Source organism: Mauremys reevesii, linkage group 21 (assembly GCF_016161935.1).
Source record: "Mauremys reevesii isolate NIE-2019 linkage group 21, ASM1616193v1, whole genome shotgun sequence".
Classification (NCBI taxonomy): Eukaryota; Metazoa; Chordata; order Testudines; family Geoemydidae; genus Mauremys; species Mauremys reevesii.
In genome coordinates, this window is record NC_052643.1 from 6,674,954 (window position 1) to 6,692,492 (window position 17,539).

Here is a 17,539-nt window from a genome sequence, read left to right on the forward strand (position 1 = left end):
TTCAGGGCAAAGCCGCCAGAGCTTGGGTTTGAGGGTTAGCTGTGGGGGGGGGAGGGGGGAGGCAGGACATTTGGGCATGCGGCCAAAGGGGCAAAGGCCTGCGGGGGTGTCATTGACGGAACGGGCATCAGAATATTATTAGACCCTTGCCTAAGTGGTCTTTTTTCAGGGGGGGTGACCTGGGGCGACCAGTGGGCACTTGGGAGCAATAATTAGAGCCCTCAGCCCCAAAAATATAAAGCCCCAAAGACAATTCCACTCCCCCCCATCCCCACCTTCTCCTTCAGCCCCAAAGTAATTGGGAAGCTGGACACTGTATGTCAGGACTTTTGCGCTGCCCTGGTAAAGCTCTTCCTGCTGGAAACTCACCAGGCTGCTGTGTATGGGTCCCACCAACTTTTCCTTACCAAAAAAAATCCATCTTTGGGTGTTGTCCAAACATTTCCCAGGTAATGATGGTTTAGGATAGTAAATGGGCCTAGGTCTTACAATCACACCTTGGGTCCCCCCGTCATTTACTTGTGTCTGTTACATTGGTGGTGCTGGTTCTTGAGAGGAGGTAAAAAGCATGTCAGGAAGCCAGGCTCCTCCAGCCATGCCAGTATAGTGTCTATCGTACTGTTGGTGCTAGATACATAATGTGGCTGTCTTACTGTTATTTGCATGGAGAACCTGCCCATTAATTGATCGGTTCTTGGGGGATCTTTCCATCTACTCGTCATCCTGTGTCACTGTAGTATCTGAGCACCTCACACTCTGTAATGTATTAGCTTCACGTGATGTGCTATTGACCCCATATAAAGCTGGGGAACCCAGGCACGGAGAAGCTATGTGACGTGCCCAAGGACGTCAGTGGCAGAGCAGGGAACAGATGCCGGGTCTCCTGAGTCCTACACCATGGCTATAATCAGATCAACCCTCTTCTCTCAGGGGGATGGCATACATTTACGCTTCCAGTCCGGCTCAAGTAAAGAAACTTGTTGCAGTAGATTGTTTGAGCTACTTCAGTCCTGTCTGTTACCCCAGCATGTGCGCTCAACTCCCATTAAACTTAACCTCAGGCCCATCTCCAGACTAGGACCTGAACGCCTTCCCCAAGACCTTTGGTTCTGCAGCAGTTGTTGCTCATTACCTTGCTGTTCGGATTTGAGATGAGTTTGGGCTCAGTATCAACCCACAGCAGAGGACTATTTGAACACAGGGCAAAACCCACTGCAGACTTTGGAGCCATTAATCCATGTGCTCTGGGAAGACCCAGCACACTGGCAGGGGACAGGTGGCAAATAGCGCTGTGTGTGCAACAGAAATGGGGTTGTTTTTAACCAGTGTGCTCAATTCCCCAGTGTCACGGGCACTTTAATTTAGCAAGGCCAACTGACATACAGAGAGCAGGGGATGGTGGTGAGCAGGGTGCGTGTGAATATTTTACAGTATTGCCCGTCTGCAATGTAGGTCATGTAGTGAACCTAAAAGTCACCAGGAGGCGCTGTTTGGAGCGCATGGATTGGGTGCTGCCCCTTCATTGCTGGGCTCCTCTGCTCTAGCTCTGTGAAGCCTCTTGCTCGATCTTAGTGTCTCTGCTCATGACCACTAGCCCTCTCTGTGCTCCCCGGGGAAGGAGGGAGGTGCTAACCCCATTTCGCCTAGAGGAGAATGACGAGGTGGTTCATGTGAGGTAACAGTGAATGGCCTAGAACTCAGCCATGCCTGGCTGCCAGCCCTGGGCACCCTTAAGAAACGCTGTACAGAGTAAGAGCCACATCTTTTCTCTTCCCCTCACCCTTAAAAAAATAGTGTCGAGAGCCCTGATTGCAGTCAACCAGGTACCATGGGCAGGTGGGGCAGGGTTCCAGGAGCCCACAGAGGGATTCTGCAAAGCCATGTGCCCTTCCCCAGTGCACAGGTGTTTTTGAAGGAGCAGGTCAGGGGAGGGTTGGATCTGGCGGGTCTAGGCCTGCATTAATCTCCTACCCACTCCCCTACACAACAGGGCAATTTCCGGCATCATCCATGAAAATCCTTATCGAATTAAGGCTAAGTAGCTCTGGCAGCCATTAGAAATGCAAAGTTGATGTCTTATTGTGGAATTGCCACAACTTCTCTAGCGGCGCGAGGTGACCAGTGTCAACCCTGGGATGTGTTTTGAGCCGCAAAGGGCTATTTGAAACAATGGGCCAGAAAAGAATGAACTTTTAGGACAGACAAATTTAAGTGGGCTTCCCAGAACATCAGTTGGTGGTGGGGAGGTGAATGCAAATGTACAACCACTCCTCCTTCCCAGTTATGCAAAAGCCCAGCCTTCTGAAGCTATGCCCTGAAGAAAGGACCTTTGTCTGCTGATCACCTTTTACATGAGGACAAGAGCAAAGACCCAGGCCTTATAAAGGAAAAAACAAAACCTATGTGTGGGTGGTCTTGTTCTGACCTAAAGCAGTTGTGAACTTGGAGCCTCAGGAGAAAACCGTGCATAGGGTTTGAAGGACTGACTCCTGCCAGCGCCCATTGGCAGTAGGAGCTGATTTCCAGTAAGCTTATTAGCAAGCGAGTAGGTTCTTTTATTGTTTTTAATTATTTCCCTGTAATGCTTTCACCTGAAGAATAAATGTGCTTGCTTAGAAAGGGCTGCGGGGTAACGTAACTGTGGCCCATTACTCTGTTAGTAGCCTCTGGAGAGAAAGCGACGGGCAGATGCTGGCTGGCTTAGGCAGTCTGGCTTGCTGGGGCTAGCACAGTGTAAGCAGGGAACAGTGCAGCCTGGAAATACCCCGGTCAGAAATGGGAAAGATGCAGGTTTCCGCCCAAGCGAGCTGACGGCAGGGGAGCCCACCGAGGGGGAATACAGCTGCAGTTGCCCTGCACTGTGGCAGGGTGCACAGCAGCCAGCAGGGAGGGGCTCCATCGCTTTGCCGCTCCTCCCGCCATGGTTGGAGATCTCCAGCAGTGCACGTCCCAGTCACACCAGACCGGTGGTGGTAACGGAGACAGTAACTTGTCATTTTAGCCCTGTGTTCCCTCAGACAGTTCTACTGCATGAGCTATCAAAGCATCCGGGGGCATCCAACCATCTCTTTCAATGTAAAAATGAAAGGTTCAGGCAGCAAGTGATCCCAGGTAGGACCAACACCTTCCCCCCTCCTTTGCTTTGCTGCTTGTGCATAACAAAAAATCTTCCTTTGAGTGGGTGTGGGGAAATGAGGCCACAGGACTGTGCTATGCGGTTTTGCAAGCACAGGCCCGTAAAGGTATGGGTAAACGGGCTGCCTTCTGCCCCAGAGGGAAATGTCTTCTACTCCTTCCCATGGAGCCTGAAGTTACTGACCAGTAAGACAGGGGCTACTTTATAGTTACATGCCACAAAGAGCCAAGCCTGGTTGTCTGCAACTGATGCAGTTTTGTGGGCTTGCTGGTTTGGGATGCACCACCGGCGAGATAAAGCCATTGTATAAGTGAATGTATCAGCATCCGAAATCAAAGCAATGCACCTTTCACTCCAGCTTTATGTACAGATGCCAGAATAGCTTTGATCATTTCGCTGCTGAGCTGATACCCCTTATTTTTAGCCCATCCTGGGCTCGCCCATCCTTTAGCAATTGGCTGTTGGAGGTACAGACCATATCTCTGTTGTGTGTTTGGACAGTGCCTGGTGGAACAGCCCTGGGAACTCTAGGTTCAGCTGCAGTGATAGCGTAGTAAGGACAACCATCTGCTTTCAACTCTTGCCTATTGATATTCACGTGATTCCATAGCTGAGTCTCAGGTATTTTCTCCCCTCAGAAAAGACACGGGGAGGGATAGCTCAGTGGTTTGAGCATTGGCCTGCTAAACCAGGGTTGTGAGTTTAGTTCCTGAGGGGGCCACTTAGGGATCTGGGGAAAAATCAGTACTTGGTCCTGCTAGTGAAGGCACAGGGCTAGACTTGATAACACTTCAGGGTCCCTTCCAGCTCTATGAGATAGGTATATCTCTCAATTTATTATCCTCAATCAGTGTAACTTAACTGAAGTCACTGGCACTGTGTGTATTTATTGTAAATAAGTACCCATGTGTCAGACACATTTCAAGCAGCCTCTGGACCAAGGAACATTATGATGAGACCATTTATTAGGGTTTCCTGGGATTTACAATCAATGAAATGAGCCGGACTCTTCAGTTGAGATTTATTTTCTGGCGACGGGGAAAGAAAAGAAGCAGCGTTAATCATTTTTAAAAAAATAAGTTACAGTTTCACCCTAAACCAGACTAAACGGTTCCCACTAAAGTAAGTTCTTATTTACAAACCCACTCGGAAGCATCAATCGCGCTCTCCTACTGGAGGAGCGTGACGTATCCTGTGGCAAATTGAAACAGATGGGCCCCAAGTCCTGGGCACCCAATTAGATTTATACACATGCAACAAGCTGGTCATAAAACTGGGAGATTTCTTTATACATGTCAAAGAGTGTCCTAAGAGCTGACCACCATCCTCGAAAGTAATGTCTGCATCTGAGGCAAAGCCCCAATACCGAGTTAAGTCTCTCTGGGTTGCCTGCTCTCCTACGGGCATTTACAGCACCGTAGACTGTTTCTAGGCCAGGAGGCTCAAAGCTAGGGCCTAAATAAATGGCTGGACTTTCAGAGTTGCCGATTACCTAATAGCTCTCACTGAAATCCCACTGAAGTCAGTAGAAGGTCCTTGGTGCTCTGGCTACTTACTTCAACCCCTAAGTAATGGCTTAGGACACAAGAACGCCTCATTTTTGTAGGACAGCAGCAAAACCATTTGCTGTGTAGAGATGGCATCTAAGATGGGCCAAGGCTGTTCATAGATTCATAGATTCTAGGACTGGAAGGGACCTCGAGAGGTCATCGAGTCCAGCCCCCTGCCCTCACCGCAGGAGCAAATACTGTCTAGTTGCGATCCTGCTCCAAACTTCCCCAGAGTCTGAGGGGTTTGGTGCAGGCCTGTACATTTGATTTAATCAGCTAGAACTGACTGAAAAGGAAACCCAAATAGCAGTTCTGGGATGGGTCAGCCGGCAATCATTTCCCGTAAGTGTGCAGAAACCTAGTTAAGCACCTGGCCCTTTGCTTTAATGGGCCGATACCTACCTCATTTATCCAGTCGATGTAGGCAGACACCCGGGTGAAGACAGTTGGCTTCTTACGAGTGTTGCAGCTCAGCCCAGACCCAAAGCTCACAATGCCATGTACTTCCCAAGCATTAGCACCATAGCAGTTCAGTGGGCCTCCAGAATCTCCCTGACACAACGTAAAACAGAGAAACTTTTATTATAGTAACAGGGCTTCTGGCTCAGGGATAAGGCTTGGCTGATTTTCTTAGTATTAAGACTTTGGGAGGATACAGAGAGAATTTTTTTGTCTAGTGTCCTGGATTTCTTCAAACTCTTGAAGACAATTCAGAGTGCCTTCACACTGTACTGTGGTCATGGTTCAAAAAGTCAGTATATGACCCAGCGTTGTACATAGGATACTACCATTTTTCTCTATACTCGGTGTAGGAAATAACCGATAGCTTTGACTTGGATGTGTGGCCAACTTGAATTCCACTGTTCTATCAGAAGTGGGTGAATTAGCGTCTGCATGAAAATAAGAGGCTAATGTTCAGATAGGGGTGAGGCGAGCCCCTTCAGACGACTTCTCCACCCATGCACTTCAGTTCTAACCTGCCACAGCTGCTTTAGTTCAGAGGATGGGCCTTGTGGCCAGCCATGAAGTGGATAAAGCTTTTACATTTGTGTTCTGCTTTGTCAACAGCATACATCAATCACCAGTGAAATGCAGCCACTCTGGAATAGCCAGATTAGCTCTTTCTGTTCAGCAGTTAGAAGAGACACTGGGATCTTATGAAAAGTACTATGGGACCTTTCATTAATTTGCATGGACCAAAAAGGACATTGGTTTGTAAGGCTGAGTTCAATCTGCTCCCTACACCCCACCCCCAAGAAGTAAATAACTTGGCTTGAGGGGTGACTTGATCCCTGCTTAGGTTTGACCCTGTAACTCCAGGGAGCGCCATATTCCAAACTTGATACATGGACTGCTCAGCTGTGCCACAAAACTCACTTGGCTTGTCAGCAAATATCAGAGGTGCCAAGTCTCACTTCAAGGTCATTATCCAGAGGGCTTTCTTCATTGAATTTTCATAGCTAGAGAGTCTCTAAGAGCCACTGAGATGCAGCTTTGAACCCATCAGCACATGCCCCAGTTCCTGCCAACTGGATTTGCTCACCTTCCTTGGGAGGTGATGAGAAAGGATGCAGCATTACTGTGCTGGGAAGACTTACATTGCATCCAGCAACGACTCCATCTCCTCCGGCACAGACCATGGTTTCCTTGACCCTGGAGCCCCACCAGTCCCACTGACTGCAAGTGGTATGGTCCACCACAGGCAGCAGTGCCTGCTGGAGGTCATCAGAGATGGGGCCGTTGGCTGGTGAATAGAGTGGATCACAAAAAAAAAAGAAAAAGAACCATCAGGAGCGTTTTACACAGGTGAGAAGCCAGGTCAGGAGCTGTCTTCTACACACGTGAGGTTATTCAGAAAATGGAAACATCAGATTGACTGGCTATCGGTGACCACACAAGATACCAATATATGAAGGGTGCAAACAGCAAAGGAAGGAGAAGAATCACTGAGGGTGCGTAAAAGCATTATGGGAAGAAACCGAGTAAAGGTAAATTTAAGATGTTAATCAGAGAAGACTAGACTGGGCAAAGGACTAGAAACATACAGTAGGGAACAATGCTGCATTGTCATGCAGGTAAACTAGTAACTTTCTTCCTAAGTCTCTTCCACCCCTAACCTCTATGATTTCTTAGCTCTCTTGGGAGTCTGAGATCTGATCTGGTTCCAAGAGAAATCCAAGCTCAGACATCCCTGGGTTTCTGGTTCAGGAGCTCAGTCAGCCTGGAGGCACTGTGCCCTATTCGCTCTAGCACAATTCCAATCTTTCTGGCCACCTGCACCAGTTCCCCAGGCTTTGACCTCCACTGAACCAGCCCGTGCTCACTCTAGCCTTTCACAGTGCATGGGCTGTTCCAAATCTTAGCCTTGTGAGAGGGCCAATGGCCATGGCGGGTCAGAGCGGGACCAGTGACATGGGAAACTCGCAGAGGAGGCTCATAGTTAAAACAGGAAGCCTGGAGTAACACTCAGCAAAGGCTGGAGTCTATCGGTATTGGGCCACGTCCGAGGAGCGGGGCCCCATGGCTGTAGGAGAAGATGCTCTACTCACTCCAGAGGCGTCCCCATCCGGTGACGTAGCAGGGGAAGTCTTGCGGCAGGATGGCGCCGCTTGCGGGCAGGCAGGCTGGCTGGATCGTCTCGCTCACTTCCACAGGCTCAGCCAGCTTGATCAGGGCAATATCGTTGCTGAAACCCAAATCAGATCGGGAGGGGAAGTTTAAACCCAGCTGGGAAACACTGGGGCTCTTGAGAGACCCTCTGAGACCCTCTTACCCGCATATTTCTTTTCTAGCTGAGTAAGATGTTCAATTTCTTGTTCTGTCCATGCTCGAGAGCAAGTGGACTCACTAACAACCTTCCTTTTCTCATTTCTAACCGCTGGATATCTATGTCTAATATGATGGTTCAGTCCTGATGATTTAGTTGGATTGGTCCTGCTTTGAGCAGGGGGTTGGACTAGATGACCTCCTGAGGTCCCTTCCAACCCTGATATTCTGTGATTCTATGAGCCTTGGTGTGGAAGGCAGACCCACAGAATGGCTTAAGTCCCATTTTCAAAAATGACCTGTGTCCCTTTGACTTTCAGTGAGATCTAGGTGCCTAAGTCACTTGGGCCTTTTTGAGAATTTTACCAACCACTTTTTCGCACACTAAATATATGCCTTAGTTTGCAAACACTTTAAACTTGAGTTATGAGAATAAACCAAGTGTAATATCTGAGCCAGTCAAAAACAAACAAACAAAAAAACCCCACGGACAGCCAACGTAGCCATAAAACAACTGCTGAGGTGTTTCTGCCTTAGCCCGGCCTGTCTGCTGAATTTGATTGAATTGATTTCACTTGAAGCGCAACATTCCATTACAAAAGCAATCCTTCCCGAGAACTACCTCACCAAATCTCATCTCGCACGGCAACCAGTCAGAAAGCGAACGCAACCAAAAATCTCCCCCGCCCACTCCTCAGCTTCCCAAAGGAAATACGTCATGTGACTCCAGGTCAAAGCAGCGATAGGCCAGCAGTGCGTTTGGGGCGGTGGTGGGAGAATGAGGACTGGTGACACTACCCAATAATTCTCTTTACACACGATTGGCCCATCTGAATAGCAACTTTCCTTATTGCAGAGGCATGTGTTAACCCAAGTGGCTTTGGGGGCAATCAGTGAAATAGAGCCAGAACTGGCTGATTTGAGCTAAACTTTGACAGCAGAATTGCTGAAAGAGAGACAGAGCCCCCCACACCAACACCCTGGGGCTTCAACGGATTTACGCGATCAGGAAGGAGTTCCATTTCTCATGGACAATGATCTTCTCCACAGCAGCGGCCACAGAGCCAGGTTCCTCGACCTCCAGGTTTTGTTTCCCCAGTAGAACTCGGTATGTTCTGCTGCTGCTGTAGGAACAAACGGAAGGAGAAAACATGGTTAAACTTAAACCTCTCTTGATTGCCTCCAAATTCCCAGCTTATCTGCTAGGCCTGGCATTAATGTCCTAGCTGTGACAAGGCCATCAATGAAAGCTAAGGAAGTAACTCCGTTAGTGGACAGCTATTAGCCTCAATGTGGATCAGGCACCAGATGAAGGCAAAGACCCACGCGCCCCTAGCATGAGTTGCGTATTCTCACGCTTGGTCTCCTCCCCCATCTTTTCTCACTTGGTTGCTTTTCTGCACTAAATACTTGGACTCTGAGCCCAGTCCCTTAGCAAAAGACGTCAGCTCCTAGTCTGTGCCAATGGCTTAGCTGCCCTCTTTCGCCCACCATGGCTATTTGTTTATCTCAGTGGTTCTCAACCATAGGCACGTGTATCCCTGCAGTGCCGGCTTTATGCCTATTCCACCGATTCCCTGGAATCAGGCCCCATGCTGAAGAGGGCCCTGTGCCTAAGGGGCACCACTCCAGGGGTCTTCAGCGGCAGGGGGTCCTTCGGTGCTGCAGAAGACCCGGAGCGGACCCCCCGCCGCCAAAATGCCACCGAACCCCAGGACCGCCGCCAAGTATTCCAATTGGGCCCCGTGGGTCATAAAGCCGGCCCTGTACCCCTGGGGGTGCGCGGAGATCTTCCAGGGGGTACAGCAACTCATCTAGAGATTAGCCTAGTTTTTCAACAGGCTCCATAAAAAGCACTAGCAAAGTCAGTACACACTTACATTTCATACAGACAGTGACTGGTTTAGACTGCTCTGTATACTATACGCTTAACTGTGAGTACAATATTTAGATTCCAATTGATTTATTTTTATAATTACTTGGTAAAAAATGAGACAGTAAGAAATGTTTCAGTAATCGTGTATCTTTGTGTCTGATTTTGTAAGCAAGTTGTTTTAAGTGAGGTGAAACTTGGGGCACACAAGACCAATCAGACTCCTGCAAGGGGTACAGTCGGCTGGAAAGATTGAAAGCCACTGGTTTACCTGATGCAGTGGGCCGCAGTGAGGACCCAGTTGGTAGCAATAAGAGTCCCGCCACATGTGTGAGCCCAGACACCACTTTTGTCGTATTGGAGGGAAATCTGGAATGCACCAAAATCATGAGGACGTTAGCTTGGATTTCACCCAGTGGTTAAAAAAATAAAGCCCCATCTTGGGCAATAATAACGCTGCATCTTTACCTGCCAGGGCCAGCTGTGGGGATTGGCATCTTCACCTCCGACCACCCGGGCGACATAAGGTGGGTAGGCAGGGACGCCGCAGCTGTAGGCTGGGAAATGCAGCAGGGAAGAGAGATGAGCATTTATGAAGTACCAGAACCTCATACGGATGGCCTGACCCTATGCTCCTGTCTGCTAACCAGCTCAAGGAATCCCACGTTAGTCTGGGGATGTGGCTTTATTTCCTCCCAAACTCCCCCGCCCCCTGTCCACCCGTGTAACTGGATTGAGTGTAAGTTCTTCATCAAGCCAAGCTGGGCATCCGCAGAAGAGATGCTCACTAAAGGATGTGGCACAACATCCCAAGGAAACTTAGGAAGGAAGAGGAGAAGCCCTGCGTATGGTAATTCTGCATTCAATATGCTGTGGGCACTGACAGTAAATCGCACCAAGGAAATCCCCCAAGTTAACTGACCCAAATTTGGTACGTTCTCAAGCGCAATTGTCAGATTCTCAGGGACAGGTGTCCATACTGCAGTGGGTCACCTTGTCTGGAGTCTCTATAGTGAGGCCAAGGTCGGCCTGGGCCATGGTAACTGAATTCCCATCTGGCACTTGGAAGAAGCCCCTGTGGAGTAGGTTTGAGGCACACCGGCAGGAAGCTTGCTCTTTGCTCCAGCTTGAGTCGCCAAGGCTGTCATCTGGCAGCCCCTGCACTCATTTCGGGCCGCCCCCTCCCCTCCCATCCAAGGAGCCTGGAGTTGCCACATAAAAAACTTACCATAGCCCAGGAGCAAAGTGAGGCACACAAACCCGAACATGGTGACGGTCTAAGCTGAGTGAAGGGGACTGCTGACTACTTATAGGGTCAGACCAGTTTGCCCTGAAGCCAAGAATGGAGATTAGCCGCAGCATAGAACCAATACGTGGTGAGATAAATATTTGTTCCTAACCTTGGCAAGTTATCGTTCAGCAAACACGGTGCACTGGGTAGTTTGGAAGAAAAAGCAATGGCTTGCCTTTAAAATGGGCGACCTAGCAGGATTTATCGCTTTGTAGAGAGAACTGAAATCCTAGCTCTGAAAGGCAGGCATGACTGGGGCTCAGGAGGTAGGAAAAACATTACACGACAGTGGAGGGGCTCATATATAACACCCACCAGCTGCATGCAGAGTGAACTGCAGAGAGCTCAGTTCCTCTTCCTTGTTAAGATGAAGAGTTGAGTCATCCCGTCAGGGAGTGGAGGTGTTTCAGAGCTGGTGATTGGATGCCTCTCGTGAGCCATTTGCAATCCTCATTGGAACGCCCTTCTTCTGGATGGTCTCTAGATGTTTCATGGTTTCATCTTGGTCACCTCTGAGCATTAAAGCCCCCTTGGCACTTTTAGCAAGAGTATCTAGCCTATGACATTGAACTCAAGGTTTCTCCATCCTGCTAGCCTGGCTTCGGGTTGTTGCTCACACATGTTCCTTTCTCAAGAGGAGTGTTTCCAAACCTTCAGAAGTTAACAATTGTACATGTCTGCAAATAAGATGAGCGTTAACTCTTGGTAACTCCCTGTCCATGGATGGTTGCCTCCAAGGGTCTTCAGCCTCTAATCTTTGATGGCCAGGGAAGGGTTGTTAGAAGAGGGTAAAGAACTACGGGAGTAAATCATCTGTCCCCTCATCCTGGGCCAATGCAGGTTTGTTCCCCACAGTGTGAACACCAGTGCATTGTGCAGACTAGTTTTAAATATTTCAGGCACTGCCCATTGCTTCCCTGGGAAGAGTTTTCGACAGGGTAATTGCGCTTACTGCGAGGACCTTTTTCCTGCTTACCTACCATTTCTTGAGCCCATCCCATAATACTTTAAACCATGGTTTTCCCTCCTTTGGGGGTTTATACCTGTCATATTTGTATCTCTTCCAGCCCTTCTGCATCATCTATTTTCTTCTTGGGAATCTTGCTGAGCGCAATGCTCACAAAGCAGTCAGTACAGCAGTCTATGGGCTGCGGCAGCCATTCCTAGGATGGCTACTCATATAGCTCAGGTGAGCTGCGTTTTAAAAGCTGGTAATGGGCATGGGAAGCCGGGACTGGAGAGCAAGGGATGAATCACTCAAAATTGCCCTGGTCTGTTGATTCCCTCTCAAGCCTGTGGTACTGACCACTGTCAAAGACAGGATATGGGGCTAGATGGTGCATTGGTCTGACCCAGTATGGCCATTCGTATGTACTAGCCAGTCTTTGGGGGATTGCAATTCCCAGGCAGCCCAGAAACAGGCCGTGCTGGGGTAGGTGGGAACAGTGAGAGAGTTTTCCCAACTTAAAGAAGAAAAGTCAGATTAGAGTCAAGATTTGAACGATGCCCTAAGGTCAGTTCTAGTTTCGCACAACAAGGCCGCTCATGCTCAGTGCAGTAGCACACCCTAAGGTGAAGGGAGTGGGGCGGGGGTGTTGGGTGAGAGCTTTTGTCCTTTTAAGGGCTGGGACCCAACAGGAAGACACTGCGAAGGGATTGCCTGACCCTTGCAGAGAGCTCAGCTGTAAGAGGCTCCTGTTCTTTTACACATCGGCGTGAATTCAGCCAAGCTGCCACAGACTGGACTGGTAGCTTAGCTCCTGGCTAGAAGGCCCCTGAGAGCGAGGAGGTTTGCTAACAGGTGTTTCACAGAAAGACAAATACGCAAATATTCAGGGGCCCATTTTTCAGCTGTGTCATGAAAACTGTGTAACCAGCTGCTCAGCTCCCCCAGAGCCCTCGCTGGTGGCAAGTCGCCAGCTTGGGTGCCCCAGATGCAGCAAATTTTACTGCCAAACCTCATAGTCATAAACATAAAAACATGCGCCGCCGACGGGATGTGAGGCTAAGTACTGTGTTCTAATGCCATGTGAGGGCACAAACCCTAGAGCACCCTGCAGCCCGTGGACTGACTGACACATTAAAATGCAATGGCCCTTCCTTTCCTATGGAGTTCCCCATAGAGACCCATGCAAACTGTCCCCGGCACGCTTTGTAGCTGCCAGTAGATGCCATGTGTGAAATGGTTTTGACACTCCTTACCATGTAGCTCAGGGTTACCATAGCTGAACATTCAAAAAAGAGGACACTCCATGGGGAGTGTCGGCCCCACCCACAGTCCCCCCCCCTCCTTCCATGCTCCGCCCCCCACTCTGCCCCAGAGTGTTCGTATTTTCCTGGACATTTTTAGATATTTAAAAATTCCTCCCGGACAGTGATTTAAGGACATGAAGCCATGTCCGGGAAAATACGGATGTACGGTAACCCTAGTGTAGCTGTGCTCGAATGCCAACGGAAGTTATAGGTCCGGGTCAGCCCATGTTAGGCAGGAGGTCAGCTTAGATGAGCATAATGGTCCCATCTGACCTTAAAAAAAATCTATTAATTTAGTTCTTACAGCTCTTGCATAGCTACTTATAATAGGAACCTGAGCAATGGGGTGGGGTGTCTTTGCAGCCTGCTTGTTTGCTCTCCTCCCCTCTGCACGCTATTGTGGCTGCAAAAGCTGCAGCCCCACTTAATGCCCTTGGCTTGCAAAAGCAGCCTGGAGCCCCCACTAGCCACGGACTGCTGGCACTGCAGCCAGGGTGGGAGGCTGGTACAGAACATCGCTCATCCCTGCCCTGCTGGCTTAGATGGTTTGCTTAATATGGGGCTTGCTGGCTGCTTCTAAAACTTCATGGTATCATCGGGGCTAGATTAACCTTTTGTGGGCCCTGGCACTTGGACCATGGCCATGCCCCCCCCCCACTTTACCCCAAGGCCCTGCCCCTTCTTGGCCTCTTCCCCCAGAGGCCCAGCCCACCACTCACACAGGGGCTAAGGGGCAGAGAGGAGTGAGCAGCAGGTGGGAGCATCAGGGGCAGGAGAGGCTGAGTGGGGGAGTGGCCTCAGGGAAGAGCACAGGTGGAGCAGGGGGTGTGGCCACAGACTGGGCACCAGGGCATCTTCTGCGTGTGGGCCCGGTGCCACGGCACCACTGGTGCCATTGTAAAGCCGGTACTGGGCATCATACGGATTGCACCAGCACGGGCTGCACTTTATCAAGATGTGGAGAGAAGATGGCAGGACTGAGTGGTAAAACCATCACCAGCACAAGTAAACCTAGCATGGTCATAGCCAGCATCACCCCCATTGGTCTCTACTGAATTACCCCATCTTGGATCCCCCCTGCAGAGCACTTTGTATCACCACCTGGCTCATCATCTCCGTGTATCTAGTTTCCCACTACTGTGGCCTCCCAACTCCCTTTTCCCCACAGCTCTTACGCCGGCTCAACCTCTCTCCCAAGTCTCCCTCGCACCCTTCTATTTCCCTGTGTTGTTTGTATTTCCCTTCTGCTTTAGCTCATCTTTCTTCTTCATCTCCTTTTCTAAGGGAGGCAGGTACCCAATACTCATGGATTTTCAGCTGGCGCCAAGTGACTAATTTCCTTTAGGCCTCTCTGAAAAATCTTACCTGCAAGAGGAAGCTGAGAAGTTTGGCTTGGCAGCTGCAGGGGATTTTCATGGGCAAGTTGCTCATTTCGTTACATTTTAGAAAAACGTTTCTTAACAGATGTTTGTGCCAATTCCTCCTTCCTATTCCCTGGGTTGTGAGCAGGAGAATCAATAGCTGCTGCGATTTAACTATCCAGGACAAATCCACAGGCACATGGAGATTTTGCTTACTAGGGGGCTGCTGGTATGAAAGTAGGGTTTGGGCTCAGGAAAATTTCATCTAGGGCTCCCCAGGGCAACAGCCTCCATGCTGGACCAACGAGTCACTAGCAGGAGGATTAGGGAATAAGTGTTAAGAAACCATTTACTTAGGAACCTAGATCCAGAATCTAAAATGATCCAATGGAAAAGCTCTTCTTTGGCCAGAATTCCACTGGGTCAATTTCTAAGGTCAAGCATGGACACAGACATGCGAGATGGAAATGTTCTACTATATCAGCTAGTCGATCACCTAAGGGGCTGCACAGGGTAGTTATCTACCTTGTTCTCTAGCTCAGTAATAGGCAATAATTGGAGATATATCAATCTCCTAGAACTGGAAAGGACCTTGCAAGGTCATCGAGTCCAGCCCCCTGCCTTCACTAGCAGGACCAATTTTTGCCCCAGATCTCTAAGTGGCCCCCTCAAGGATTGAACTCACAACCCTGGGTTTAGCAGGCCAATGCTCAAACCACTGAGCTATCCATGAGTGCGTCTCAGCCTTTCCTGCACCAGGACCCCAACCCCTTTCAGGGAGCACCAGGGGATCCCCGGCTTTGTCCAGTCCATTTTTAAGTGGCCCCAGTAATGAAGTTTCCATTACTTACCTTGAAGTTGTTACACTATCCAAGATCCACTGGCAGGACAATTTTCCTTATCTTCAGCCTGAGTGTCTATTTTCTGAATTTCTTCCCAGGTCTCCTAGTTATTGTTTCCTGTACCACATGCTGGGTAGCAAATGTAGCCTCCATGCATGTAAAATTAAAACTGCTGACAGAAGTGCTGCAGCCAGCATTCCAGCCACGTGCACACAGACTAGTTCCCTGGTTCCTCCAAACTTCTCCTGCAACTTGTGCTCCTCCCTCAGAGTTCCATACATCTTGCTCCAGCTCCTCGGAAGGTTAGGCTGCTAATCTATGGGCAAGATGATGTCATAAGAATCGTTCGTATCCCACTCCCAGAAACACATACAAACTCCTGTTGGTTTCAGTGTCTAAGAACAGAATCTAATCCTAAAACTTCTCTCCATTTCTAGTCTAGTGGGTCTCAATCAGTCATTCCCAAACTGGTCTGCAGAGAGTAGCTGGTGATATGGGAGAAGCGGTGTCCATGGGTTTGAGATGTGGTTGTCGCTATGAAAAAGCTTGGGTGTCACTGGTTTAAGCAGAAGCAGGAAAAAAACTGAACAAAATTGCCTATTGCAATTCTACACGCTAGGTGGCAGTGTGATTTAATTCTCAATTAAACAGTCAGGTTATTTTTGCAGGGATTTATGTATTGCTAACATAGTGGCTGGCTGTACAATACTGCATGGGCATCTTCTGCACTGTTTCCATTTTAAGAGATAGTGACCAGAAGTATTTCTGAGTAATATTTGCTGTCAGCAGTGTGTGTGTGTGTGTGTGTGTGTGTGTGTGTGTGTGTGTGTGTATTGCTCTTCGCCACTTCAGTGTCATGTTCAATTTCAAACTGAACCTAGGGAGAGTGCACAGCTCGGGAGCGACATGCGTTCACTTGCAACAAAGCTGTATAATCCTATGAGTCAAGTAGTAACAGTGACAACCCCTCTGTTGGTAGTGGCACTGGAACCCTTATTAGACTGAACGGAACTAAACTTCTCTTGACCTCGGCAGAGGGGCAACCTAAGGCTAGATTCCCCAGTGGGTCTTAGGTGCTTAAAGTGGCAGTGAAGCACTTAAATCCAACACGTAGGCATCAGTGCAATTCACAAAACCATTGCTCTAGAGACACCTAAGTTTCCACCGGTGAAGTCCCCTATACTCCTACGTTTCAGATGCTGTGCATGCGCACAGCTGCCAAAGTCCTGACACCGCTGAGCGACTTGATGCTTAATTCATGCCCAAAACAAGGTGAACGGGCAGCTTTGCACTTAAACAGCAGCGCTGCTGCTAGGATTGAAACAAGCAACTGATGCACAGAATCAGAGTTTAAGGCCAGAAGGGACCACCAGAGCATCTGACCTGTCTATCACAGGCCACCACCACCACCCATCACCTGCCCGCTAAATCCAACCACTGGAATGAGACCACAATATTACAGCCCACAGGAGCCTAGACAGACTTATGGGCCACAGGCAGAGAATAATAAATACATCATCATCATCATAATAATAAATCCCTTTGCATTTGAAATTCACCAGGCATAAGCCACACACACGTGTAAGAAATATAGTTTTTATTTTAGTTTAGTTAAAAAAAATAATCGTACCACTGAATGGAAGTAGCTTTTGAAAAAAAAGCAACAACTTTTAAATTCATCTGTATAAACATTTGCTAAAGAAAAGCAGTACAAGAATGGAAGAAACTAATATCATCTTTGAGCAGATAACCATATGAAAAATAATAAAGCCTCTACATCCACCAATGGGTTTCTTCTTAAAATCTTTTACCAAAATACCGGGTTAGTCAAAAAGCAATCAAGCAATTAAGTTTTCATGATGAATACGACAATCTGAATTTTGCATACCAGTGGTGTGGATTTTTTTAAACATTTTTTGCAGCAAACATCAACACTAAAATGTCAAGTCTTCCGTTTTCACACTTCACTTCCTCATCTGAATGACGACGTTAAGGGTTAGTTAGGGCTTTCCATGCTTACAGGCAGGCATAAGACAATTCTATTGGTTTTCATTACAAACACCACTTAGTGCAATGGAGGTTTCTGTGTATTCCAGTTGACCTTGTCATAAATGCAGTTAGAGACATTAGTTACGTGTATGGTTTTGTTACAAAACCTGAAAGGACCGAACACCGGTGATTAGAGTTTGTCCCTTTGTTTTAAAAATCACAGTGCATGCAAAAGACATAGAAAAGCACTTTTCAGAGAGGTGTTTTTCCAGCCTGAATGTTTATTGGTTGTTAAAGAGCCGTAGCTGTATTCAGCAAGGTTCCCCAGCTGGCCCGTGGCTTTCCCCTCATTTTTTGCAAGTGACCAAAATGTTTAGGCCTGATACTGACACATCCCCTGCGTTCGTTCTCCCACCATGGCTCTTTCTGCACAGGGAACAGTGTCTACAAACCAACTGAGGTGACATACACAGGATTA

At 48.5% G+C, this 17,539-nt stretch overlaps 1 protein-coding gene across 1 annotated transcript; it reads right to left on the reverse strand.

The window, feature by feature from the left end:
• Nucleotides 1–4,111: 4,111 nt before the first annotated feature.
• Nucleotides 4,112–10,593, reverse strand: LOC120387758 (chymotrypsin-C-like). The gene is made up of 8 exons (XM_039508867.1): nucleotides 10,554–10,593; nucleotides 9,794–9,882; nucleotides 9,597–9,694; nucleotides 8,454–8,576; nucleotides 7,236–7,372; nucleotides 6,285–6,430; nucleotides 5,089–5,238; nucleotides 4,112–4,164 (listed from the first exon to the last, which is right to left on the reverse strand). The coding sequence occupies exons 1-8, from the start codon at nucleotides 10,591–10,593 to the stop codon at nucleotides 4,147–4,149; spliced, it is 801 nt and encodes a 266-aa protein (XP_039364801.1). The 3' UTR covers nucleotides 4,112–4,146.
• Between the last annotated feature and the right edge of the window lie 6,946 nt (nucleotides 10,594–17,539).

Excerpts from the sequence above, each read along its gene's own strand:
- LOC120387758 (XM_039508867.1), bottom strand. The coding sequence starts at position 10,593 with ATGTTCGGGTTTGTGTGCCTCACTTTGCTCCTGGGCTATG. Across the intron at positions 9,695-9,793 it reads CCCACAGCTGGCCCTGGCAG|ATTTCCCTCCAATACGACAA; the intron begins GTAAAGATGCAG and ends GGTGCATTCCAG. Across the intron at positions 5,239-6,284 it reads GAGTCGTTGCTGGATGCAAT|GGAGATTCTGGAGGCCCACT; the intron begins GTAAGTCTTCCC and ends ACGTTGTGTCAG.